Below are 26,691 nucleotides of genomic sequence, written 5' to 3'. Positions count from 1 at the left end.
TTTAGGCTTTTTCATTTTTGCCAACCTGGCAACTCCCTTGGTATGTCATTTTGGTTTTGATTTGCATTTCTCTGATGCCTCAGTACTCTTCATAGTGAATTTTAGAATTTATATTGGCTAGACCTGGTTATTAAAGTCTGCCTTCAAATATCACAGCAATCAGCCAATCTGTCAACATTTTGAGATCTATCCAGAAAGCATATATCCAGAATAAAATCACTTTTTACCACATCTACCACTACGAACCTAGTCCAAGTCACCACCACCCCTCATCTGAACTACCACATACCACTGGCTCTTAGTGTTCTGATTCTACCTTACCCCATCCTTGTAACACAGTGATCCTCTTCGAACATAAGCCCTATCAAGGCTCTCTCCTCTGCTCAAATTCCTCTAATGGCTTCCCATCTCATTTGGAATAAAGTCCCAGTTCTGACCAGGGCTTACAACAAGGCTTGGGATGACCAAGTCCCTAGCTATCTCAGTAACTTCATATCCTATGTCCTCTTCCTGAGTCTCCCTCTCGCTCAGTTCCAGCTGCATCACCTCCGTGTTGTTCCTCGAAACATGCCAACCACTTTTCCATCACCAATCCTGTGCACCTGCTGTTCACCCTTCCCCCAGCTACCTTGTATATACACGGCCACTGACAAATATTTATCAAACAAGGAACAAAAGAGTATCAATACAATAAATCAGTATCTATGAATTTCTTCTAGAATAAGATAAGAACCTGCCTCAAGTAATGGTCTTCCTGCATGTAACACATTGCCATGCCCATAAGAGATACTCAAGAAATGTTCAATTAGTAAAAGAACAGCAATTAGTCTCGCCCTTTCCTATTCCCTTCTCTCCCTTCCAGATCTTCTAAAACAATGTAAAATTTACTTCCATGCTACCATTAATATTTTCAGAGCATATTTATTCTTTCTGAAGAATCCATTCTTTCTAAGTTACATGTCACATTAATAGCTATCATTTGGATTTAAATATTAATGATTCATTGTTTATATTTGTTCTTTACCTGAAAATTTGATTATAGGGAGCTAGTCAAGTAGCTTGCTCAAGTTCAAGTTTTTAGAAATGTTGGTGAAATTAAGACTGAGTCTCTGAATTTCTGAAAAAGTCTTCCTTTTGTCCTCAAAAGCAGGCAACAGGGTAGCTGCATAGAGAAATTTAAGGTCACATAATCCCTGAAGTTTTATTCTATTTCTATTGTTTTCCGTATCTTCAGCTTGTAGTGTTACAAGTAAATTATATGCAAGTCTAATTCACTTTTGTTTATAACCTGAGTTTGGTTTTCTTTTTCTCTTGGTAATTACAAATTTCACCAGGATAGGTCTAAATGTGTACATTTTTTCAATATCTTGCCTGACATTTGGAAACCTTTCATCTATAGATTGTCTTTCTTCAGCTCAGAGTGAAATTTTCTTCTATTATTTCTTTCATGAAAGTTTGCTTTGATCTAGCCTTGAAATCCCATTATGTTTATCTTAGACAAGTACAGTCCAACAGAAATACAATTCAAACCACAAAGGTAATTTTAATATTTCCAGGAGCCACATCAAAAAATAAAAAGAAATGAAATTAATTGTAATAATGTATTTATCCAAATATAGCCAAAATATTATCATTTGAAAATGTAATCTATAAAAAATTTACAGGTGAGATGCTTCCCCCCACACCCCCATACTGAGTCTTCAAAATCTGGTATGTGTGCTCTACTTGAAGCTCATCTCAATTCAGACTACCTGCTTTTCAAAGGCTCAAACGTCATTTTGGCTAGTGTCTGCCGTACCGGACAGCAGAACAGATCTTCTGGAACTCTCTTCCATTCTTTTGTAGTTAATAATTTTTAACTCTTCTCTTTTCCTTCTGAATCCTAAAAGAATTCATGCAGCTAATCTTCAAATCCACTAACTCAGCTTCCTAAAGTATTCACCCCACTCATTTTGGCACCTATTGAACATTTTAATTCAACAGTCCTATTTTACATCTTCAGGGTCTCACTCTTCATGGCACGCTGCTCCTGAGTACTGACTACCTGTTCTGATTACCTAGGAATGCCCTCTAGAATGTCAGGACTTGTCGTAGAATTTTCTTTAACTTCTCTTTCATCTCCTAGAGTACCACTCTGTTTCACTGGAAACCCTTCCTCTGAGTCGTCAGAAGAAGCCCCCCAACTTTTGAGCTAAAAGCCTCTCTGCTTAGTGATACTGCCCTATCTGCTTGGTCTTAGAAAAGTCAAGCTTATACATCTCTGATAGCCAAGGGTTGCTAAGGTCACAATTCATTCTTTTTGGTCCCATAAAAACAAGAAAAAGATTAGTCTTAGTGACACAGTGATCTCACCGTTTGCAATTTGCAGGAAGTAGGGATGGAATTAAGAGCAAAGGAAATGCAGGGACCTTAAATTAACTGTCTGTGCATGGCCACTCAGAACAGGGATAACTGGGATACCATCCCACCAACTGGCTAAGGTACTGGAAAGCAAAGTTACATAACATTTTCCATCACTACAGAAAGTTCTATTGGACAATACTTGGCTAAATGAGTCCTCCTCAAGCCCTAACTACCACAGCATCAGGTCCTGGTTCTACAAACCTCCCGCACTCTTCTTTCCACTTCCTTCTTCCCACGTTCTCCTTCCTTCAGAAGTTCTTGCCCTTGCCCTTACAAGCCTTGGTTCTTTTTGCCTATTTCAACTCTTGACACTCCCCTAGTACAAGGGGTAAAGGATGCTCAGAAAGGCAGTACAATGGTAGCATTCACTTGATGGGACTTAGATTTACTAAACAATTCCCAGTAGCAGTATTTTCAAAATATTTCAGAATATTTCAAAATCTCTTTCTTTTTTTTTTTTTTTTTTTTTGACAGAGAGAGATCACAAGTAGGCAGAGAGACAGGCAGAGAGAGTGAGAGGGAAGCAGGATCCCTGCTGAGCAGAGAGCCCGATGCGGGACTCAATCCCAGGACCCTGAGATCGTGACCCGGGCCGAAGGCAGAGGCTTAAACCACTGAGCCACCCAGGTGCCCCTCAAAATCTCTTTCAAGCATGCATGGCCATTAAATACTTGGATTGTTGTCCGAACTAACTGACAACTGATGAGGATAAAAACATGAAAGGGTTGAAAGGATTTTAATTGGAATTATGAGCTATGCTTCAACTAGGAAATAAATTAAGTATAATAAGATGTTGAGTAGACTACAAGAAAACTAGTAATGAAATAAGGGTTATCCAAAAATTCTTGAAATAATGATGAACAGAGCCCACAAGCCTTTTAACTCCGCCGTTATCATCTTTAATAACAGAATAGGTTGTAAATGTGCGGCTGTATTTATGCCTAAGGGTCTACTGAGGTTATTTTATAATTGCCACAATTCCACAAAGAAAACTTAAGTGAAGGTCAATGAAAGCTTCCTGTTCTAAATTACAAAGTCAGGAACAACCTTTTTTTGTCATTTGTAACATTCTAGCAATAAAAGAGAATTACCTCAGTAACAGGTGTATTTTCTTGGAGCTCAGTTGTGTGCGAGGCCAGTAAACCAATCACGCGAGCGACCTTGGCCCGTCTGTTAATGGAGAAAAATAAACTCTGAAGAAGAGAGTTAGAGACCCAGGTAACTAGTCCTAGTTACATTACACGATTCTAAGCATTAACGTAAGATCAAAATGAGGCGTGCTAGGATGAGCATTCACTCCCCACATATATGGCCCTCATGTACACGAAGGGACAAGAGCAGCAATGCCCTCTGCAGGGGATTGAGTCTAATAGCGACTCAAGTTGAACAAGTTGGGCTTTTATGGTAGAATGCTAAATAAACTTTATGAAGGGCCTTAACCAGAGAGAAGAAAAAAAATGTAATGAACACTTTTACTCCTGGGTACAGCAGTATTTTGCTAAAGGTTAGGTCCCACTTAGTAGCAGACCAAGGGTTTTATTTTTAAGTGATAAAAAATAATAGAACAGTTAAATATTTATATATCCACTTTTATAGAAATTTTTTACAATCCTAGATCTTACAAATATTGTTCCAAAAACTACTAGTTTTAGTGAGCTGTTTCTGTATCATTATTCAACAGAAAATAAGGTCAATAAATTATTACATATCATTTTCAGATGATTTGCAGTTCAGTCAGAAGATTTTTTTAATTGGAGAAAATAGTTGGACATGTGAGTTGATTAGAACTGTATTTTTTTTTAAGCACTGTATTCACATTGATGCTTGCATGCTCTCAGGGCTAATTAGTGTGTATACCAGCCAGAGAGTCTCTCAACTTTTGGGGTTCTTAACTACACAGGACCCATGGAGGGAAACAAGTCAGACTCCAAGAAGGCCCACAGGAAAGTATTCATGTTATCAGAACTCTAACATAGAGACATCATTCTAACAGATTTCAATACTTCTTGAATTAACCATTCAAATCTCATAACATTTACAAAAGAAGTCCTAGGCATTTGTATGACTAGCATCCTGCCTCTAAATAAAACACATTATACTGTTATTTAGATTTTAATTCCAGTGTTCTTCAAGCAGTGTTATAGAAGTTTCAGGTGTACAATATAGTGATTCGGCCAGTCCGCCACTTCACCCCCGTCACCGGTTTCACCCATCCCCCCCCACCCACCTTCTCTCTGGTAACCATCAGTTTGTTCTTTATAGTTAACAGTCTGGTTTCTGGTTTGTTTGTTTTTTTTTTCCTTTAATTCCATATATGAGTGAAATCATATGGTTTTTGTCTTTCTCTGGCTGACTTATTTTGCTTACATCATACTCTCCAGCTCCATCCATATTGTCGCAAATGACAAGATTCCATTCTTTATGGCTGAATGATATTACATTATATCTTCTTTATCCATTCACCTATCGATATACACTTGGGCTGCTTCTACAGTTTGACTATTGTAAATAATGCTGCAAAATACATAGGGGTGCATGTATCCCTTTGAATTAGTGTTTTTGTATTCTTTGGTAAATACTCAGTAGTAATTACTGGATCATATGGTAGTTGTATTTTTAATTTTTTGAGGAACCTCCACACTGTTTTCCACAGTGGCTACACCAGTTTGCGTTCCCACCAACAGTGTAAGAGGGTTCCTTTTTCTCCACATCCTCACCGGCACTTGTCTCTTGTTGATTTTAGCCATTCTGACAGGTGTGAGGGGATAGGTCACTAGTTTTGTATATGTGCTGCCGAAGCGAGCACTAGGTCACTAGTTTTGATTTGCATTTCCCTGATCATCAGTGATGCTGAACATCTCTTCATGTGTCTGCTGCCATGTCAAGGTCTTCTTTGGAGAAATGTCTAGGTCTTCTGCCCATTCTTTAATTGGATTACTTGTTTTCTGGGTCTTGAGTTATATAAGTTTTATCAATAGATCATTTGCAAATATGTTCTCCCATTCCATAGGTTGCCTTTTAGTTTTGTTTTCTTCACTGTGCAGAAGCTTTTATTTTGATGTAACCCCAAGAGTTTATTTTTCCTTTTATTTCCCTTGCCTCAGGAGACATCTAGAAAAATGTTGCTATGGCTGATGTCAGAGTCATCACTGCCTATGCTCACTTCTAGGATTTTGAGGGTTTCAGGTCCCACATGTAAGCCCTGGTTCCATTTTGAGGTTATTTTTGTATTTGGTGTAAGAAAGTAGTCCAGTTTCATTGTTTTGCATGTGTCTGTCCAGTTTTCTCAACACCATCTGTTGAAAACATGGTCTTAAGATTATTCTTTAAAAGTGATCATTTTGGGGCACCTGGGTGGCTCAGTTGGTTAAAGCCTCTGCCTTCGGCTCAGGTCCTGATCCCAGGATCCTGGGATCGAGCCCCACATCGGGCTCTTTGCTCAGCAAGGATTCTGCTTCCTCCTCTCTCTCTGCCTGACTCTCTGCCTATTTGTGGTCTCTGTCAAATAAATTTTTAAAATCTTTAAAAAATAAAAAATAAATAAAAGTGATCATTTTGAAAAAGATTTGGTAGGACATTGGACCAAAAGTTACAAGAAAAAGCACCTAATCACTGTTCTACCACTGACCCATTCTGTGACCACAGCCAAGTGAATTATGCTTCAATTTCACCAGATATGATTCCTATCAGAACAAGAGTTAACACACTATCTTAACATTCTTAGTTTTAAATTATGAAATATTTAATAAAAACCTTTCTCAGCTTATACCAAATACTTACATACAACTATATCCTATATATGATGCCCTCAAAAAAGACTTCTTCTCATAAATAACTTTCTTCTTAAATGTCACCACTTTGGATGTCCCTAGTGTCCGGTTAAACTGTACCTCAGAAGTGTCCCCATATTCATGATATTATGCAAAACTGCACTGGCCAATAACCTTCATGCAATGACAGATAGGTTCTTTATCTACACTGTTCAAGAGAGTATCCATTGGTCACATGTGACTATTAAACACTTAAAATAGAGCTGGTACAAGTTAAGAATGTTTTGTGGAATTACTTTGAAATTTAAATTTTAATAACCACATACAGCTAGAGGCTACATTAGAGTAGATCTAAAAGTACTTCCTTCTTCATGTGTTTATTATCTGTGTCCCCCACCAACACAGAAGGCCAAGGAAGGCAAGGCCTTGGTACTGCTCACCAATGCCAACATCAAGAGAGTCCCTTGCATCAAGTAGGCCCTGAATAAACAGAACATCGACACCAAATATAAGGTAACTAAACACCTTAGTAGGAAAGAAGTGACTATATCACTGCATGAGGTCAAAGAAAGTAGAACAGGGTTTTCAATATAAACCTCAAAAGAAGAATTTCAATATAAACCTCAAAATGAGAAAAAGATTCCTTGTAACTAAAAGCAGTATAAACTACAAAGCATATTACTACACACCATGTAACAAAGAATTAAAAGTATACCCAAGCGTAGAGGGAAACTTCAACCAACTTCTCTTCCAAGCACGACAAGGAGGCTACAATGAATACATATGTTCAAGCATTCAGGTGCCTGATGCCACTGGACTTCATCAAGGTTCACTACAAAGTTAAAGTCATCAAGACAGTGTGGTATTAACAAAAGAATAAACAAAAGGATCAATGAAACAGAACAAAGGACTAAGAAACAGACTCACATTAATAGACTTAAAGGATCTTTGAAAAGGAGCTAAGGCAATACAATGGAGCAAAGATGGTCTTTTCAACAAATTGTGTTAATATACATGCAAAAAAAAAAATAAAGGAAGGATCTGGAAACAGATCTTGCTCACTTTATAAAAATTCAAAATAGATCAAAGACCCAAGTGTAAGATGTCAAAGTATAAAACTGCTGGAAGGTAACATAGGGGGAAAAAAAAACCTACATAACCTCAGGTGTGGCAAGGACTTTTTAGATACAACCACCAAAGGCACACGCCATGAAATTAATAATTAATAACCTGGACTTTATCTAAATAAGAACTTCTAGGGGCACCGGGGTGGCTCAGTTGGTTAAATGACTGCCTTCAGCTCAGGTCATGATCCCAGGGTCGTGGAGCACTGCATCATGCTCCCTGCTCAGAGGGGAACCTGCTTCTCCCTCTCCCTCTCCCTGCCACTCCCCCCTGCTTATATGAATGAAAGAAAGAAAGAAAGAAAAAGCAATTTCTATTCTGTGAAAGGTAACATAAGGAAAATGAGAAGACAAGCCACAGACTGGAAGAAGATATTTACAAAAGGCATACCTCATATAAGACTGTCATTCAAAATATACAAAGACCTCTTAAAACTCAGTAAGAAAACAACCAAATGAAAAAACGAGCCAAAGATCTTAACAGATACCTCAGCAAAAAAGATGAACAGATGGCAAATAAACATATGAGAAAACACTCCACATCATATGTCAACAGGGAAATGCAAATTAAAACAATATACTACTAAACCCCAGTAAGTATGGCCAAAATCCAAAACACTGACAACACCAAATGTTAGCAAGGCTATGGAGCAACAGGAACTCTCATTCATTGTTGTTGGGAATGCAACATAGTATAGCCACTTTGGAAGACAGTTTCAAAGTTTCTTACAAAATTAAACATACTCCTACTAAACAATCCAGCAATCCTACTCCTTGGGCCTTACCCAGAAGAGTTGAAAGCATATGTCCACATGGTGTTTACAGCACTTTTATTCATAAATGCTAAACTTGGAAGGAAGCAGGGGGTCCTTCAGTGTGTGAACAAACTCTGGTACATGTAGATGAGGAGATATTTGGCACTAAAAAGAAATGAGCTGTCAAGCTATGAAAAGAGATGGAGGAACCTTAAATGCCTATTACTAAGTGAAAGAAGCCAATCCTGAGGATACATATCATATCCCATTATTGTAGGATTACCAGTAGGGCATTCTGGAAAAGGTGAAACGATGGAGAAAGTAAAATTTCAGTGATTGTCAGAGGAATGAATAGGCAGAGTGCAGATTTTTAGGGCAATGAAAATATTCCATATGATACTATAAGGACAATACAGGTTATAATACATTTGTCCAAACCATGGAATGTATAAACCAAGTTTAAACTGTAAACTATGAACTGTGGGTTATTACACCGTGCCAATATAGGTTTATCAGTTCTAACAAACATAGTGATCTAATGGGAGTGGGGGGTGATAATAGGGGAGGCTAGCCTGTATGGGGGCAGGAGGCATAGGAGAAATCTATACCTTCCTCTGAATTTTGCTGTGAATTTAAAACTGCTCAAGTAAATAATAAACAAATAAATAAACAAACTCAATATAAACAAAAAAAAGTGAACCTTATGATATGTGAATTATATCTCAACAAAAGAGCAAGAAAGCAAAAGGGAATGAAGAGTAAAGAGACAGGAGGGGCACCTGGGTGGTGCATTCAGTTAAGTGTCTAACTCTTGGTTTCAGTTCAGGTCATGATCTCAGGGTCATAAATTCAAGCCTCGTGTTGGGCTCTATGCTCAGCACGGAATCTGCTTGAGATTCTCTCTCCCTCTCTATTTCCCTCCTGCTCTCGCTCTCTGTCGCAAATAAATCAATCTTAAAAAAAAAAAAAAAAGAGAGAGAGAGAGAGAGAGAGAAGGAAAGATAGGAAATCCCACACCCATCCACAGGACTTACAAGGAGCAGAAAAAGGATGAAACACAGAAGAGATCCTAAGGCAACAGGGAAGCTAAAGAAAGCCTGAAGCACTGAAACTTAATCTGCCATAGCAAATTAGTGAAAATACCTATACACATTCCAATAAAATTTCATGGCCTAGAATAAAGAAAAATCCAGACACCGAGAAACGATCAAACTAGTCACATATAAAGAAGAAGAAAAAGACAGGTTGGCCCTGAGTCTTCCAGAGCTGGGCAAACAGAGGGCAAATCCCGAAGCACAGCACAGGGGTGAGCAAGCCCAAGGGCACAAGGTCTCAGTCAGCCCCCTGTGCCTAAACCCTAAAACCAGAGAGAAAGCCTTGAGGAGGCAACAACTAGAGAAGCAGAGACTCAGAGAGCTTGAATTAAAAAAGAAAAAAAAAGAAAAAAGAAAAGAAATAGAAGAACTACTGAAAAAAATGAAATCCAATCAACAAAGAGGTAAAGCAGAGCAACAAAATTTACAGAGAAACTGTATTTTAAAAACTGATGAACATTTACTTTACCTTATTCAAGTGTCAAACCTATACCAAAAATTGGAAAATCCTTCCTAAAATTTATATGAATCCCAAGGGACCCCAACTAAGAAACATAATCTTGAAAAAGAGAAAAAAGTTGGATGTCTCACACTTTGACTCCAGAACTTAACTACTACAAAGCTATGGTAATCAAGACACTGGGGGACTGGCATAAAGGCTGGTATTTAGACTAAATAAACCCTCACATATGTGGTCAAAAGATTATTGACAAGGGTGCCAATACCAATCAATGGGGAAACAACAGCCTTTTCAACAAATGGTGCTGGGAAAACTGGATATACACGTGCAAAAGAATGAAGTCAAACCCTTACTAACACCACATACAAAAATTAACTCAACGTGGATAAAAACCTAAATACAAAAGCTAAAACTGTAAAACTCTTAAAAGAAATGAAAAGCTTTAAGACACTGAATTTGGCAATGATTTCTTGCATATGACATTAAAAGCACAGGCAACAAAAGAAAAAGTGGAAAATCTGAGTTTCCAAGGACACTATCAAGAGCGAAAAGGCAACCCACAGAATGGGAGAAAATATTTCCAAGTCACCTAATCTGATAAGGGGGTAACAGCCAGAAGATATGAAAAACTCTTACAAATCAACAACATAAAACAACCCAATTAGAAAACAGGCAAAGAACATGAATGGACATTTCTCCAAAGAAGAAAAACAGATGGTCAACAAACACATGAAAAGATGTGCAACATTACTAGTCATCAGTGAACTGCAAATCAAAACCACACGGGTGTACTGCTTCACACCCATCAGGATAGCTATTAAAAAATGAGGAGGAGGAGGATGTGGACAAATTGGAAGCCTTGTGCACTGCTAGAAGGAATGTCAGATAGTACAGCCGCTGTGGAAAACAGTATGAGGTCTCCTCTGAGAATTCTGAGAAGACAGAATTACCAAATAATCCAACAACTCCACTCGTAGGTATTTACCCAAAATAACTGATAGCAGGGACTCCAACAGATATTTGTATACCAATGTTCACAGCAGTAATACTTGCAATAGCCCAAGGTAGAAGCAACCCATCAACCGGTAAAAAGATAAAATGGAGCACTGGGTGTTATACCTAAACAATGAACCTTGGAACACATCAAAACTAATGACATACTGTATGGCAACTAACAAAATAAAAAAAAATTTTAATGTGGCGTATACATCTAGGGGATATTAATCTACCTTAAAAAGGGAAGACCTTCTGATACATGCTACGACATGGCTGAACTCTGAAAACGTTAAGCTGAGTGAATTAAGCCAGGCACAAAAAGATAAATATTGTATAATCCCAATTAATTTAGGTATAGAATACAAATTCATAGAAACAAAAGGTAGAATAGAAGTTTACCAGGAGTGGGAGAAGGAGGATGGGGAGTTAAAGTTTAATCGGTAATGGCTTCTTTTTAGGATGATGAAAAAGTTCTGGAAATTGATAGTGGTGATGGTTGCACAGCATTGTGAATATACTTAATACCCCTGAATTGTACACTCACTAAAATGGTCAATTTCATATGATGTATATTACCACAGTTTGACAGACAGAGATCACAAGTAGGCAGAGAGGCAGGCAGAGAGAGATGGGTGGGGGAAGCAGGCTCCCTGCTGAGCAGAGAGCCCAATGTGGGGCTCAATCCCAGGACCCTGAGATCATGACCTGAGCTAAAGGCAGAGGCTTAATCCGCTAAGCCACCCAGGTGCCCCAAAATAGTTTAATTAAAATATTATGCATTACTGTGCTTGCTTTGGCAGCACATATACGAAAATATTATGCATTATTATATGTGGATTACATGCCTCAATAAAGTTGATTGGCAAAGGATACAAAATTTCATAAATATCCACTATTGAAAGTTCTAACAAAAGGGCATTTTTATAAACACCAACTGGGAATGCATGTCAATACAATGTTTCTAAAGAATGTTTTAGCATTTTATCAGAATTATTTATTGCCTTGTACTCATTTGTTCTAATTCTATGAATCTGCCCTCAGGGAACAAAGAAAAAATTAACAGGCACCAAGATTTAAACACAAAAAATGTTAATTGACATATTATTTATAATGTTACAATATTATCCAAAAATAGGGAACAGGGTAAATTAAATCATCAGACATTCCTAGCATAGAAGAAAAGGCATACCTTGAAAAAAAATCTTAGACAAATTGTTAATGACATTAAAAAATGCATAACATATGGGGTGCCTGGGTAGCTCAGTTTGTTAAGTGCCTGACTCTTGATTTCAGCTCAGGTCACGATCTCAGGGTCATGAGATCAAGCCCTTCAATAGGCTCCATGCTGAGTGTAGCACCTGCTTAAGATTATCTCTCTCCCACTCCTTCAGCCCCTTCCCTATTTCTCTCTCTCAAAAAAGTAGATACATTATAAGGGGAAGAGAAACATCTTTTAATTTTATTTAATTCAATTAATTAACATATATTATTAGTTTCAGAGGTAGAGAGCAGTGATTCATCAATCTCCTATAATACTCCGTGCTGACACGTTCCCTCCTTAATGTTCATCACCCAGTTATCCCATCCCCCACCTCCCCGCCACCTAGACCCTCGGTTCGGAGAAACAAATTCTATGTTATCCTACTTTGTTTTTCTGTATGCTGAACAAAGCCAAGGAATAAACACATCTACTTCAACAGTGGCTACCCCCAGCTAAGTTGAGGACCCTTATATGCTGTTAAGGGGATATGATCTAGGTCAGAGAAGGCCCTGCTGGAAGAACTGGTGTTTGAATGGAGGAAGACAAATGGAAAGAAGGTTCCAAGCAGAGGATTTGACTACTTTATTATTTATCATTTTCCTCAAACACAAGCTGTTTTATAATGAAATTTCTATCTAAAAGATGGTGGGGGCGGGGGCGGGGATGAGGGTGGGGGGAACAGTACTTGGAAAGGATAAAAAAAAGTCGATTTTTACAAGTCAGCAGGGGGCACCCCATTCAAGGATATAAGTTTTAGCTGAACTGTGAGGTTTTGTTTGGTTTCCTTTTGGTGATCACACCACAAACCTTCTCAAAGTTTTACATGCTCAAAAAATACCTAAAAATCCTATTTGCAATGTCAAGTTTTACCTTGGGGAAGTAACCTCAGAAGATGCATAACAAAAATTATCCAAAAAAAAAAAAAAAAATTGTGAATACCTCGTTTCCCCCAAATCTCACCATTCTGGAATAATTGCTATTATCACATTTCACAAACACCCTCACTGTTGTTTTCATGTACTTTTCTAAGGAGAATACAAGATAAGCAGGCTTGATCACCCCAAGCACGGCCACTGCAACCTCCAGGCTCCAACATCTGCTACCGGCCCAGGAAGAATGGGGCACCAGTGCAAAGTAGTTCATGCACTTGCTCATTCAAAAGGTAATTATTAGTATCTGATGTAGATACGCTATCCCCATCTTACAGTTGAGGAAACTCCATCTTACAGTTGAGGAAACTGAGGCTCAGCACTTAAGACTATTTACCCAGAGGGCAGATCTGTGAGTCACACCCAGGTCTGTCTGAATGCAAAGCCCATGCAATTTCATAGCCCCACACAGACTCCCAGCAGAGCTGAGACTCAGAAAGAGGTAATCGTGGTTTGTCTCCCCCTCCGATTTCCCCCAACCATGAGACTGGACTCTGAGAGGCAAACTGAGGGTTTTTGGAGCGGAGTGGGGTGAGGGTGGGGGGTTGGGTGAGCCTGGTGGTGGATATTAAGGAGGGCACAAATTGATGGGGCACTGGGTGTGGTACATAAACAATGAATTCTGGATCACTGAAAAAAAAATAAATTTAAGTAAAAAAAAAAAAAAAGAAAAGAAAAGAAAGAGGTAATCATCTGGCCTGGTCTCACTGGCTACCAGAGCCCAGAGCCTTCTAACACTTTATCTAATGTGCTTTTCCACCATGGTATAGTTGCCTGCATAATAAGAAAATATACATCCTTCCATCAGGAGCTTACAGAGCATAATCCCATTAGATTTTAAATAACATCATAAGGAAGTCATGCATCACGTAAGGGAAAGATGAAATCACAAGGGAAAACTCTGCAGGAAGCAAAATTAAAACACAGGGTTCAAGTGTTTAATAAAGAAGACTCATAAGAGGAAGAGTAACAAAGTTTCCAGAGGTAGTTTATATAATCCCAGAATTATATTTATAATAGTATATGGCCTATTTTTGAAATCTTTTAATTTACAGTTGGGATACCTATGATTGCTTAGGATTCAGAGTAATTATTACTTCAGTATATATTAATTTAGAACTATGTGATTTTGATAAATATGTCATGACTATTTAATGAATAATTAAAATATAAATGTTACTTACATATCCCAGTTTGGAGCTATTCTCAAATGCTGGATTAGCAACTGGAACTAGAATTAAAAAAAAGATGTACACTTTGTTCATGACTAATGCATGTGACCTGTAGACAACTGAAATGTGAATCCGACACTAGGAGACAACAGAAGAAGTTAAAGATCACTGTCTGTTCAACTGATTTCAGACATGAGGATTAAACAATTTTGGCAAACTATAATCTTGATAAATCATTTTTTTCTACTGTAATTAGATCAAGTTAGTATTTTAGCACTAAAGTTTTAATCTCAACAGAAATACGAAAGTTACATACAAAAGGCATGCTCTGAGGACCATGAAAGGAGTCTTTACAATGAACTACGTACCAGTGGGGAATGGAGGAGCCGGGTGGCCACGTCCCGGTGTCCAGCCACAACACACAGATAGCAAAGGAGATTGAGCTTGGCTCGGGAGGCCCCTGTGCTCTTTTCAGTGGAGTCGATCTGTGAGCACACTTGCTGTAAAAAGTCATTCCAATCTTGGTCTTTTAGAAATATTAACTTATCCACTGGAGAGGAAAGGAAAGGTTCAAAGTAGGTATCATGTAAAAAATTAAAAAAAAAAAAACCTGAAAACATTACAAGAGATATAAATGGAACATAGAATTTCAATAGCTAAGATGAGGACAAAGAAAATCCTAACTTTACAATGTCAAAACCATAAAGTCCTCCAAAGATGACACTACTTTTAATTATTCTTCTAGATCCCTCTTCTTCTACCCATGGAGACTTTTTCACTATGTGAATGGAAAACTATGCAGATGCCCAAGGAGGAATCATCCTGCAGCCTAGAATCTAACAAAATACAAAGCTTAATAAAATTGTATTACAAAAATGCAAGATGGCCTTTTATAAGTAAAGAAATCTAGCCTTAAAATATCTGAAAAGCCAAGATCTGCACAGTTGTTAAAAGATTTCAATGAAAGTATTAAGTATAACAGGTTAATATTGTAGCTAAAGTCATCTGGAAAGTCCAAGTCCAAACCCTCCACACAGAAAACAAAAACTGGGCCATGAGATGCCATCTAAAACTAACATAGTTTCAGCTAATTTCTATCCTTAAACAAAATAACCTGTAATAATTTCCTAAAATAACTCAACATAAAGGGACAAAGGGAAGGGATATTATTTTGAAATACTCTTCCAAGGTTTTCATGAATATGGTTCTACTTGGCACAGTTTTTTTTTTTAAGATTTTTATTTATTTATTTATTCGACCGACAGAGATCAGAGTAGGCAGAGAGTCAGGCAGAGGGGGTGGGGGGGGAAGCAGGCTCCCTGCTGTGCAGACAGTCTGACGCAGGGCTCAATCCCAGGACCCTGAGAACATGACCTGAGCCGAAGGCAGAGGCTTAACCCACTGAGCCATCCAGGCGCCCCTACTTGGCAGTTTATTTAAATTTGAACACATTTTATTTTTAATTTACTTGGAGTTGCTTTTATAGATTATACTCTAGCTAGGAAAATGATTTTTTTCTGGCTCTAGCTTAATAGCTGCAAATAGATTTTATCAAACAATATCCATCAAAATTTAAGGTATAAAGCCATTTCTAATGTTCATGCCAAATAAGACTTCCCATTAGGTGAAAGGACACCTAACAATCATCTAAGTATCTCCATTCCCACACCATCCCCACAAAAGTGAACCACCTGACCCCCTTGTCAACTGCCCCACTCTGAAGTAGAACCTCAATTCTTTATTTTTTCAAGATTTTATTTATTTGACAGAAAGAGACACAGCAAGAAAGGGAACACAAGCAGGGGAAGAGAGAGAGAGAGAGAGAGAGAGAAGTGGGCTTCCCATCAAGCAGAAAACCCAATGTGGTGCTCGATCCCAGGACCCTAGGATCATGACCTGACCTGAAGGCAGACACTTAACAACTGAGCCATCCAAGCACCCCTAGAACCTCAATTCTTCATTGTGGTCTCCAACCCTCTGTGCCCACCAGAGCACCATAAGTGTTGGAAAGTCAGTGGATCTACAAAAGGCAAGGGCAAGAGAAGGGTCCGCACTTTACAGGAACTTTCAGCTGCGTAAGGTGAACGCCTGGCACAAATGGACTACAGATTTGTAACATACCCAGCACTGCCCCAAGAATGGTCAGGTGGCAAGGAAACAGGAACTCAGCTACTTAATAAATAAGATAATCCATTTGCTATTAAATTTCTTATTTATATCTATCTTCTAAGAGTCTATGTGACCAGGCCACTATAATCCTACCTGAATGTGCCGGGAGATGCAGTATCTTTGGATCAAATTTAATTGGTGGTTGTTTCATTATCTGTGGTTGAAAAAACAAACACTTTTAAGATACCTTTTGAGACAGATATCTATTTCCCGATATATCTCCCATTACCAGATTATAAATCAATTAGGGCAGGAAAAAAAAAAGAACCACTGAAAATCTGTCACTAAAAAGAAAAAGAATTCAACATTGCCCTTCAGATTCAAATACAAAAGACATAATAATTTATAAAAATAAAATCATTTCAGGGAACCTTGCTGGCTCAGTCAGTAGAAAATGTGACTCCTGATCCCTGGGTTGTGAGTTCCAACCCCATGTTGGGGGTAGAATTTACTTTAAACAGGTAAAATTTTTAGACTATCACTTCAATTGATATCAGCAATAAAATAAAGTTTCATTAAAAAAGAAGCAATTTATCCTGGTAAGGATATCCTCAAGAGGATATCCTCTTTAGCTAATAAAACTCTAGGTTAGAAATGTAGTCATACCAACAAATATTTATTGGGCACCTGAGAGGGTGAGGCAGAAGGCTAGATGCTAAGGGGGATAATCAAGATGTGAAAATCACAATCCTACGGTCAGAAAGCTGATACTCTGACTGGAAACATGTTAAAAACAAACAAAGAAATATTGAACAATGCAAACTGGGCAGGACATAATTATAGTTGGAACATTCCCCTAGAGAGAAAACTTTTTAAAATATCAGAGAATGCAGCAAGCACTTTAGGCTGACAGGTTTGTGGAAGAGCTGGAAAGGGGGTAAGGTTTTAAAGAATGTAAGAACTTCATGGATGAATTCGAGAACACACGACTGCAGGAAGCTGTAAACAGCATGAACAGGAAAGCACACGACTGGTTTTTTTAAGGAAGGGGAGAAAAAAATGGTTAGCTGGATCCATAAGTTTAGAACAAAAGGTACTTTCATCTTGAGACTTTTAATTAAAAAAGTTCAACCATCATCTCTAAGCCTAAATCCTCCAAAACCTCTCTATGGAGAGAGAATTTTAAAAAGCTTTGCTGGTAGTATTCTTGCCAAAAATGCAGAAGCTCATACATAGTAATCATAAGAAACAGACACACCCAACTTGAGCAACATTCTACAAAATACCTGACCAGTACGCTTCAATGTCAAAGTCATGAAAGTCAAGAAATGACTGAGAAATTACCACGAGGCCATGAAAACAAGGACAGGAAGTAAGAGGAAAATAAGGCCTTAACAGCAAACTGTTAACAAGAAACCCTAGAACAGAAAAAGGACATCAGTGGTACAAACTAGTAAAATTCAAATAAATTTAGGAATTTAGTTATTAGCACTGTACCAATGTTAATTCCCTGGCTTTGCTAACCATTCTATGGTGTGTAAGATGCTAACATTAGAAGAAGCTGGGTAAAAACTATACAGTAACTCCACTATTTTTGGACCTTTTCTGTATGTTTAAAATTAGAAGTTAAAAAAACTTCTACTAAGGCTTCTCCAAAACAGTTAAGTACGGTCATAAAAGAAATATGCAGAAAAAATATGGTCAAAAGATACTACAAACTGTTCTTAGAAGGTCTACTGGGAAAATGACCTATTACACATTAAATTTGGCATAATATACAATTATTCTGCCAGACATCTGAACTCAAAGAATTAGCTCCATTATGAAAAAATGCTGGGTCATCTATATTAAATCTTGTCTACCTAGTATAATACATATCCAAAAACCCATTTGTTCTAAATTAATGTTCCCCAATGAGAGGAGAGAAAATGGCCATAAATTGAAACAGAAAGACTTTAAAAAAAAAAAAAAAGAAAGAAAGAAAATTAAATTACATAATAGATAGTACAGAGGCACTGAAAAATTAATGTTTATTTTCTTAAGGAGAATACTCATCATCCCCCAGTAATACAGTAGTACATTCCAAGTGACATGAAGCAACAAAAATCATGCTGGGTATGAAGCACATCTGTGAAACATGACTCCCCAAGCTCCCAGTGTCTCCCAACCATCTGGCCTGCAGTCCTGAGCACCTGTGAGAGGGTGTGGTCTCTGTGTACCCTGCCCACCCACCCCAGCTGGAGGGAGCAGTGCTCACTCCCATCTGCTTTTGTAACACATGCACAATTAGAGTGCTTAGAGAAATTCACCCAAGTAGCATGGAGAAACGAAGGGACTGAGAACAAAGGTCTGAGGTCTAGAAGCCCACGGATGGAGGGGATGGAGGGAGGACAGAGCTGATGCAGAAGAGGAAGAAAAAAAACTCACCACTCAATGAAGCAGAAAGGAGAGTGTTAGAGACAGGACAGACAGAAATGTAGCCACACAGCACGAGTGACCTAAAAGCAGACATGAGGAACAGCCAAGAAAATAAGGCAAAGAATATTTGTGATGAAAATATCACATCAGGATTCCAGCTCTCAGGGAAGGCTAAAGCTCAGCCCTCATCTTAGGGCATCTTTCCACACCTTTGGGTTGTCGATGATCGGGGTGACAATGAGATCAGAGTCCATGTAGATAAGCTCTCTCATCTGGGATTCCAGGTCCTGCTGACTCAGGTGTCCACTTGTATTCTGAAATAACAAAAATGAGGCTTTGTTTCTGTGACTCGTAAAGAGTTTTAAAAACTGAGCTCATAAGATGTTGAGTAAGACACCCCTGGAAGGGTCACCTAGATCAGGGCATCACTCACTTCGCAAATCAAACACTTACACAGAATTTTTTGAGTCTCACAAAGATCTTCAGTCATCTGTATCATTCCCATTTTTACAGAAGGAAAACACAGAAAGCTCAAAGTAACGGACTTGTTTGTGTTTGCCACAAAGGCTGGTGAGGACCAGAAAACAGAGCTTCTCTAGTCTGATGCTCTAAACTATGAGCAGGCAAACTGGTTTTTCAGTCACCAGCACGGTTTTCCTCATTCATCCACTGAACACTCATCACTTTATTCCGCTTTACAGAATATTCAGTACGAAGTTAAAATGACAGCATAAAAGAATTTCAGGGTCAAGTACTAACCTGTTACCTAAGTGTTACACATCTACCTTTATAAAAGCTGAAGTAGAGCTAACACATAATGAAAAGGAATAACCAGATATTTGCTAACAGTTCTATGAGCTGTTTCTTTGTGCTCTACTTAAACAATAAACAGAACTCTCATTCCTAGTGTTATGCCTTAGGACTTCACATAAGACAAAAAAAAAAAAAGAGAGAGAATTTATACATTAAGAATTTCCACTGAAACACCAACCAGCAAACTGAACAAGACAAAACCAAATCAGTGAAGTGAAAAATGAGGAAATTATCCAAAACTGAGGCAGGGTCATGAAAAAAGGAATAGAATAAGTAGCTAACAAAGTTCCTGGAACCAAGCCCACCCCTTTGTAATTTAGAAAACAGACATATAAAAAAATACATGAAGAGTAAGTATGGAACAACTTTGGAAAACAAAAATTTTAATGCTTAAAGACATGAACTTTCAAGACAAAGACTTCAAAGAAAGGCCGTAATGAATTAGCTATATTAGTATATAATATATTCTTATGAGAATTAGGCAGACCAGTGAGAAATTTATATGTAAAAATTAATTTCCTATATATAAACAAAACGTATGCACAGGTAACAGATTACAAAAATGAGATACCAAGGAAGCCTGTGTAGATCAGTCAGTTAATTGTCCAACTCCTAATTTCAGCTCAGGTCATGATCTCAGGGTTGTTAGATTGAGATCTGCATCAGGCTCTGCACGGGGTGTAAAGCCTGCTCAGATCCTCCCTCTCCCTCTCCCTCTGTCCCTCCCCAACCCCTACACATGCTATCTAAAAAAAAATTTTTTTTTTTTTTTTTTATTTTAAAAAACCCACTCATGATAGCCAAAATGCTCAGGACTAAACTAAATGATCAAACACTATAATCCACCAAATGAAAAATAATTAAGTTAAAAAATTATGTTCCCTTGTTTGAAAATGAATGCATATGTATAGAACCAAAAAGAAATATCAAATTGTAACCCGTGGCTCCTCTGGGTAATTAAATTACAAGTAGGGTTTTTTTTTTTGTCCTCTTGTACAGTTTCCAAGTTTTCTACAATTATAAAGATCTTGTAATTGAATTTAAAAGTATCACTTAAAAAATAAAAGATACTCTCATATAGTACTTATATACTTACTGCTTAAATATTCTCAATAAAATGATTAAGTAAACTTCTCTACAATACCCATGTGCCAGAAGATATTCAACATCTATTTCAAAATGCATTTTTTTAACTTTTACACTGATTTTCTATCTCACATATAACTAAACAGTTATTAGCAGAATTAGGTTTTATTATAATGCATTTATACTTCATTTCAATGCAGAAGTAAGTTTCGTGCAGTCCAAATGCATTTCACATTAAAAATTACAGTACTATTGGGGAGGGGAGGCGAACCATAAGAGACTATGGACTCTGAAAAACAACCTGAGGGTTTTGAAGGGTCAGGGATGGGAGGTTGGGGCAACGTGAGGGTTTTGAAGGGTCAAGGGTGGGAGGTTGGGGGAACAGGTGGTGGGTAATGGGGAGGGCACGTTTTGCATGGAGCACTGGGAGTTGTGCAAAAAGAATGAATACTGTTACGCTGAAAAAATAAATAAAATGGAAAAAGAAAAAAAATTACAGTACTAACTAGGGGCACCTGGGTGGCTCAGTGGGTTAAAGCCTCTGCCTTCGGCTCAGGTCATGATCCCAGGGTTCTGGGATCGAGCCCCGCATCGGGCTCTCTGCTCTTCGGACAGCCTGCTTCCTCCTCTCTCTCTCTGCCTGCCTCTCTGCCTACTTGTGATCTCTGTCTGTCAAATAAATAAATAAAATCTTAAAAAAAAAAAAATTACAGTACTAACTAAAAGAAAGTGTATCTCTCAAGCACTAAGTACAATGAGTTAACTTGGAAAAACTAATTCAAAATATCTCTGCATTCAAAAACAACTGAATGAAGGAAACTAAAGATGTAAACAAACAGAAACAGTCCACATTCATGGAGGAAAACTGTACATTGTTAAAATAGCCATACTCCCCAAATTCAATGTCACTGCTATCACAATCCCACCTGCCTTCTTCAGAAACATGCAAAGTGAAAACTGATCCTAAAATTCACATGGAAATGCAGGGAACCCAGAACAGCCAAAACAACCTTGAAAAAGAACAAAGAAGAATCATACCTCCTGGGGCGCCTGGGTGGCTCAGCGGGTTAAAGCCTCTGCCTTCGGCTCAGGTCATGATCCCAGGGTCCTGGGATCGAGCCCCGCATCGGGCTCTCTGCTTGGCTGGGAGCCTGCTTACTCCTCTCTCTCTCTCTGCCTGCCTCTCTGCCTACTTGTAATCTCTATCTGTCAAAAAAATAAATCTTTAAAAAAAAAAAAAAGAATCATACCTCCTAACTTCAAAACTTAATAAAAAGCTATGATGATCAAGAATAGCTAGCTAGGGGGCACCTGCATGGCTCAGTCAGTTAGGCGGTTGCCTTTGGCTCATGTCATGATTTTAGGGTCCTGGGATTGAGCTGCACAACTGGCTCCTTGCTCAGCGGGGAGCCTGCCTCTCCCTTTCCCTGCTGCTCCTCCTACTTCTGTGCTCTATAAAGAAATAAAATCTTTAAAAAAAAAAAAAGGTCGGGGGGAGAAGGAGAAGAAGAATAGCTAGCTATGGGCATCAGGGTGGCCAGCCAGTTAAGCGTTCGACTCTTGATCTCAGGGTCATGAGTTCAAGCCCCTCATTCGGCTCCACGCGGGGCACAGAGTCTACTTAAAAAAATAAATAAATAAATAAATAAATAAATAAAAATTATTGGGACACCTGTGCGGCTCAGTCAGTTGAATGTTCAACTCTTAACTTCAGCTCATGTCATGATCTCAGGGTCAGGAGATGGAGCCTCACACTGAGCTCCATGTTGGGCATGAAGGCTGTTTGGGAAATCTCTCTCTCCTTCTCCATCTTCTACTCCCCCCCACCCCTCCCTCGCCCTTGTGCTCTGTCTCTTAAAATAAAAAATATAGTAGCTAACCAGTTACTATACTACCAGCATGAGAAGGATGCATAGATCAACAGACTAGAGAGTCCAGAAATGAAACTCGCTTTTATAGTCAATCAAAAGTCAACAAGAATGCCAAGATAATTAATTGGGGGAAAGCACAGTCTTTTCAACAAATAGTGCTGAGACAAATGGAAATACATTGAAGCTGGCATATGCTTCATGCCATATACAAAAACTAACTCAAATGCATTAAAGAGCTAAAGGTAAGAGCTAAGCATAGGCATAAACCTTTGTAACCTTCAAGTAGCCAATGGCTTCTAAATTATGACACCAGAAGCATAGGCAACAACAAACATGCACACGAAGAGATCATTTGAACTACATCAAAATTAAAAATACCTGTGCTTCGAAGGACACCACCACCAGAGTATACAAAGAGTTCCTGCAACTCAAATGGGTAAGGATTTGAATTCTTCCAAAGGAAATACACACACACACACACACACACACACACACACATATATATATGAATGAAAAGAGACTCAACATAATTAGCCATCAGAAATGCCAATCAAAACTAGATACAATTTCACACCCCCCAGTATGGCTACCATGAATGATTCACAATACCCCAAAGGCTGAAGCAACCGAAGTGTCCAAAGAAGAACAGATAAACAATATGTGGTTTATACACAATGAAATATTATTCAGCCTTAAAAAGGAATGCAAGTGGCACATGCCACAACATGGATGGACCCTGAAGATATCACACTGAGTGTAGTAAGCCAGACACAAAAGGGCAAATATTATATGGTTCACTTAGATGAGATGACTAGGCAACTTCACAGACACAGAGAGGAGAATCATAGCTGCCAAGACTGTTTAGTGGGTACACAGTCTCAGTTTGGGATACGAAAAAGTTCTGGAGACAGATGGTGGGAATGGTTGAACAAAAATGGGAAGATACTTAATACCACAAAATTGTCCACTTAAAAATAGTCAAATGGTAAATTTTACATAATATCTAATTTACCATAATTAGAAAACAAATGGACAGTACCAAGTTTTGTTAAGGATGGGTCAACACTGGCATTCTCATCACTGCTGGGGGCAATGTAAAATGGTAGTTACCACACAATGCCATGATTACACTCCTATAGGTCTGAGGAGAAATTAAATACATGCTCCCTCAAAACCATATATATGAACGTTCACAGCAGCCCAATTCACAACAACCACAAGGTGGAAAAGACCCAAATGTCCACCAACCAATGAATGGAAATATAAAATGTGGCATATACAACAGATTAATTTGGCACTAAAAAGAAACAGAGGACTGATACATGCTATAATTTGGATGAAAACCTTAAAAACATTAGGTTAGGTGAAAAAAGCCAGTCACGAAAGAACACACATTTTGTTATTTCATTTACATGGAATATCCAGAACAGACAAATGTCTAAAGACAAAGCAGAGTGGTTGCCTAGGGTAAGAGGGGAGAGAAATGGAGGGAAAACAGGAGTGACAGCTAATAAATGTGGGGTTTCTTTGTGGCATAATTAGTGTTTTCAAAATGACCGTGATGATGGCTGCATGACTGCATGAATATGCTCAAAGACCCTGAATTGTACACTCTACCTGGGTGAATTGCATGGGATGTCAATCACATCTCAGGAAAGCCGTTATCAAAGACATAACTCCCTCTTAAGAGTACTTAGCAGAAAAACCAGCGATCATCAAAGAAGATGACTTAATTGTAAATTTCATCATTTCAATCATAGTTCAGAGATGAACTTGGTGATTATTCTTCTGAGTCTATCTTATATGAAAAAAAACAAAAAAATAAAAACAAAGAAAAAGTTCCCTTGTGTTCACCTTGGTTGAAGGATAAGTCTTCTGGGGTGAATGCTGAGTCCTATCCTCACCAGGACTTAATCCCACTGCAGTGCTCGTTCTTGGAGTTGGACGAGAACTGGAAAATACCGACCAGTCAACATTACTCGGATTTTAGAAACTTTCACATGTTAACTACTATCTGGAGGAAAAAAAAAAAAAAAACACCTCACAAGGAAAAAAAAAAACCAGAAAAATCAAGATTCTAGGTGATCTCATATATTTAAATTCTAATTTGTGTTTATCTGACACTTTTGTAAATATCTTTAAAGCAATTTCCTAGCTAATTTATTATCTCTTTTATACAATCTATGTTATATTATCATAGTTTCTACTTTAACTAGAAATATTAAAACACTGGTTTTATTATTGTGTAGATGTCTGCTGATATCAGGATTGACATAACAAAATACATCAGACATTCTACAAAGGATGGAAAATATTTACAATTTTATTTCAGAATGTTTGAAATGGCAAATGATCTTGGTATCTATTTAAGAAACAAGTTATAATCTGCATCTATTTTTAATGACTCCTCCTACACTTAAAAATGGTTGTCATACTCTGTGGGTCACTCTATTATACTTGGGTCTCTGATTTGGAGTTTTTCATATTTTAAGAAAATTTTGGAGTGCCTGGGTGGCTCAGTGGGTTAAGCCTCTACTTTCGGCTCAGGTCATGATCTCAGAGTCCTGCGATCAAGCCCCACATCGGGCTCTCTGCTTGGCAGGGAGCCTGCCTCCCCCTTTCTGCCTGCCTCTCTGCCTACTTGTGATCTCTCTTGCTCTTGCTCTGTCAAATAAATAAATAAATAAATCTTAAAAAAAAAAAAAAAATCTTTCCACTCAGATAATTAGGGTATTTTTCACCAAGTTCCTTCAAATTCCCAAATATCAGGATTCTCACCTCTTTCACTTATCTATTTATTCCTAGAACAAATCCTTATTTAATTCACAAAATATGCCAAAGATTATACAAAGTTTTTAAAAACTGACTTTAAAATGCCTAGGAGGGGGGTGCCTGGGTGGCTCAGTGGCTTAACACCTCTGCCTTCGGCTCAGGTCATGATCCCAGGGTCCTGGGATCAAGCCCTGCATCAGGCTCTCTGCTCAGCAGGGAGCCTGCTTCCTCCTCTTTCTCCCTGCCTCTCTGCCTACTTGTGATCTCTGTCAAATAAATAAATAAAAACTAAAAATAATAAAAAAAAATAAAATAAAATGCCTAGAAGGTATATAGATAAAAATTAACATTTTATAGTTAAATAGGGTAAAACAAGTCAGGAAACTAGTTTATTGTTATAACCCCGATGTCATTAAATAAAACTATGTCTAAGGCTAAAACTATAAATAAAATACAAAACTTAAGACGTATTACTAAAATTTTAAATGTATTTTTCTTAATCACATTAAAATAATATTCTGATATTTAACTATTTGATGATTACATTATTAGGTGAACATTATTTATGCCTCCATATAAAACAACACTTTAAAAAAAAAAAAAAAAAAAAAAACCATGTTCTTTCCTGTAGGTCTTTATCCAATAAAGAAGAGACTGCTAAAATTTCAAATTCAGTTATTCGAAGGGAAAGTACAAAATGAAGAGGTTTTAACCCTTACGAATAGGAAAAATGGGTGGTGCTGTTAAAAACTTTTAAAAATGCACAGCCAAGTCAACATTCCAATTGTCAGCACTTAACGGTAACTTTGAAAGCAGAGAGTGAAACTGGAATCGGGCATTCACATCCCTGTCGTGTATCTCTGCACAACACAGCTTGCCACCAGGACAAGAGATGCTTTGGGAAGACCCCACTGTCACCTCCCATGGATTCCCTGCTGCTCTGTCATCTTACCTACCTGAGAAGAAACATGGACTCATTCGGTTGACCCCCAACAGTACTTTTAGGCCGCAACTCGGCTGGATTTTCTGTAGCAGGAAAGAAAAACATTATCCATAAAGGACCAAAATATAATGAGCAGAGCAGGATACAGACAGAAACTTAAAGAGAATGGTAACAGAAACTGGAAACCCTTAAAAAGTATCGTCAGTGACATGAACTTGCTCTAGTGAGAGCTCACCTAGTCTGAAAGAATGACTTAATCGCTGACCGCTCTTCTCCCCCTTGGCTTGTCTGCTTGGAGGCTTCAAAAACTCCTTGCAATCTTGTGTCCCAGAAAGCTCCATCACGTTCCTGCTGTTCAACAGGAGAAAGGCAACATGATCAAATTTACTTTTGAGCTGTCTAGAATTTTCTGTGTAGAACAAGAGATGGGAAAGTATCATTAAATTACAGGGAACATCTGACAAAGCCATGGAGTTGGAAAGTATGGTCACAGAGTGGCTAAAATGAGCACTTACAATACCAAAGGCATTGTATGGAGTCTATAAACCTTATCTCTGAAAAATAAATACAGCACGCAGACTGGAGAAAGAAACCAGAACTCAAAGTACCAATAAAGCCACAGTGAGTTTCCCTTTTACCCCTTCCAGTATGGCCTGGCCTAGACTCTAAGGCAATGAGTACAGACAAGAGGAGCCCTCAAGAGAATCTTCCTAGT

The 26,691-nt window shown here is 38.1% G+C and overlaps 1 protein-coding gene across 2 annotated transcripts in view; it reads right to left on the bottom strand.

Annotated features, from left to right (window-relative positions):
* ULK4 (unc-51 like kinase 4) overlaps positions 1-26,691 on the bottom strand; it is a 684,359-nt gene that overhangs the window by 633,246 nt on the left and 24,422 nt on the right. For both annotated transcript variants that reach the window (XM_046001316.1, XM_046001317.1), the window contains exons 10-17: positions 26,212-26,327; positions 25,990-26,059; positions 24,116-24,212; positions 18,701-18,805; positions 16,227-16,287; positions 14,333-14,514; positions 13,977-14,023; positions 3,495-3,573 (exon numbers count right to left, since the gene is read on the bottom strand). In XM_046001316.1, the coding sequence (XP_045857272.1) occupies positions 3,495-3,573; positions 13,977-14,023; positions 14,333-14,514; positions 16,227-16,287; positions 18,701-18,805; positions 24,116-24,212; positions 25,990-26,059; positions 26,212-26,327 (757 nt within the window). The remainder of the gene's footprint in view (positions 1-3,494; positions 3,574-13,976; positions 14,024-14,332; positions 14,515-16,226; positions 16,288-18,700; positions 18,806-24,115; positions 24,213-25,989; positions 26,060-26,211; positions 26,328-26,691) is intronic.

Source organism: Meles meles, chromosome 4 (genome assembly GCF_922984935.1).
Source record: "Meles meles chromosome 4, mMelMel3.1 paternal haplotype, whole genome shotgun sequence".
NCBI lineage: Eukaryota > Metazoa > Chordata > Mammalia > Carnivora > Mustelidae > Meles > Meles meles.
The sequence above is the reverse complement of the archived record's forward strand: the minus strand, read 5'-3'. Positions and strand labels throughout refer to the sequence as shown.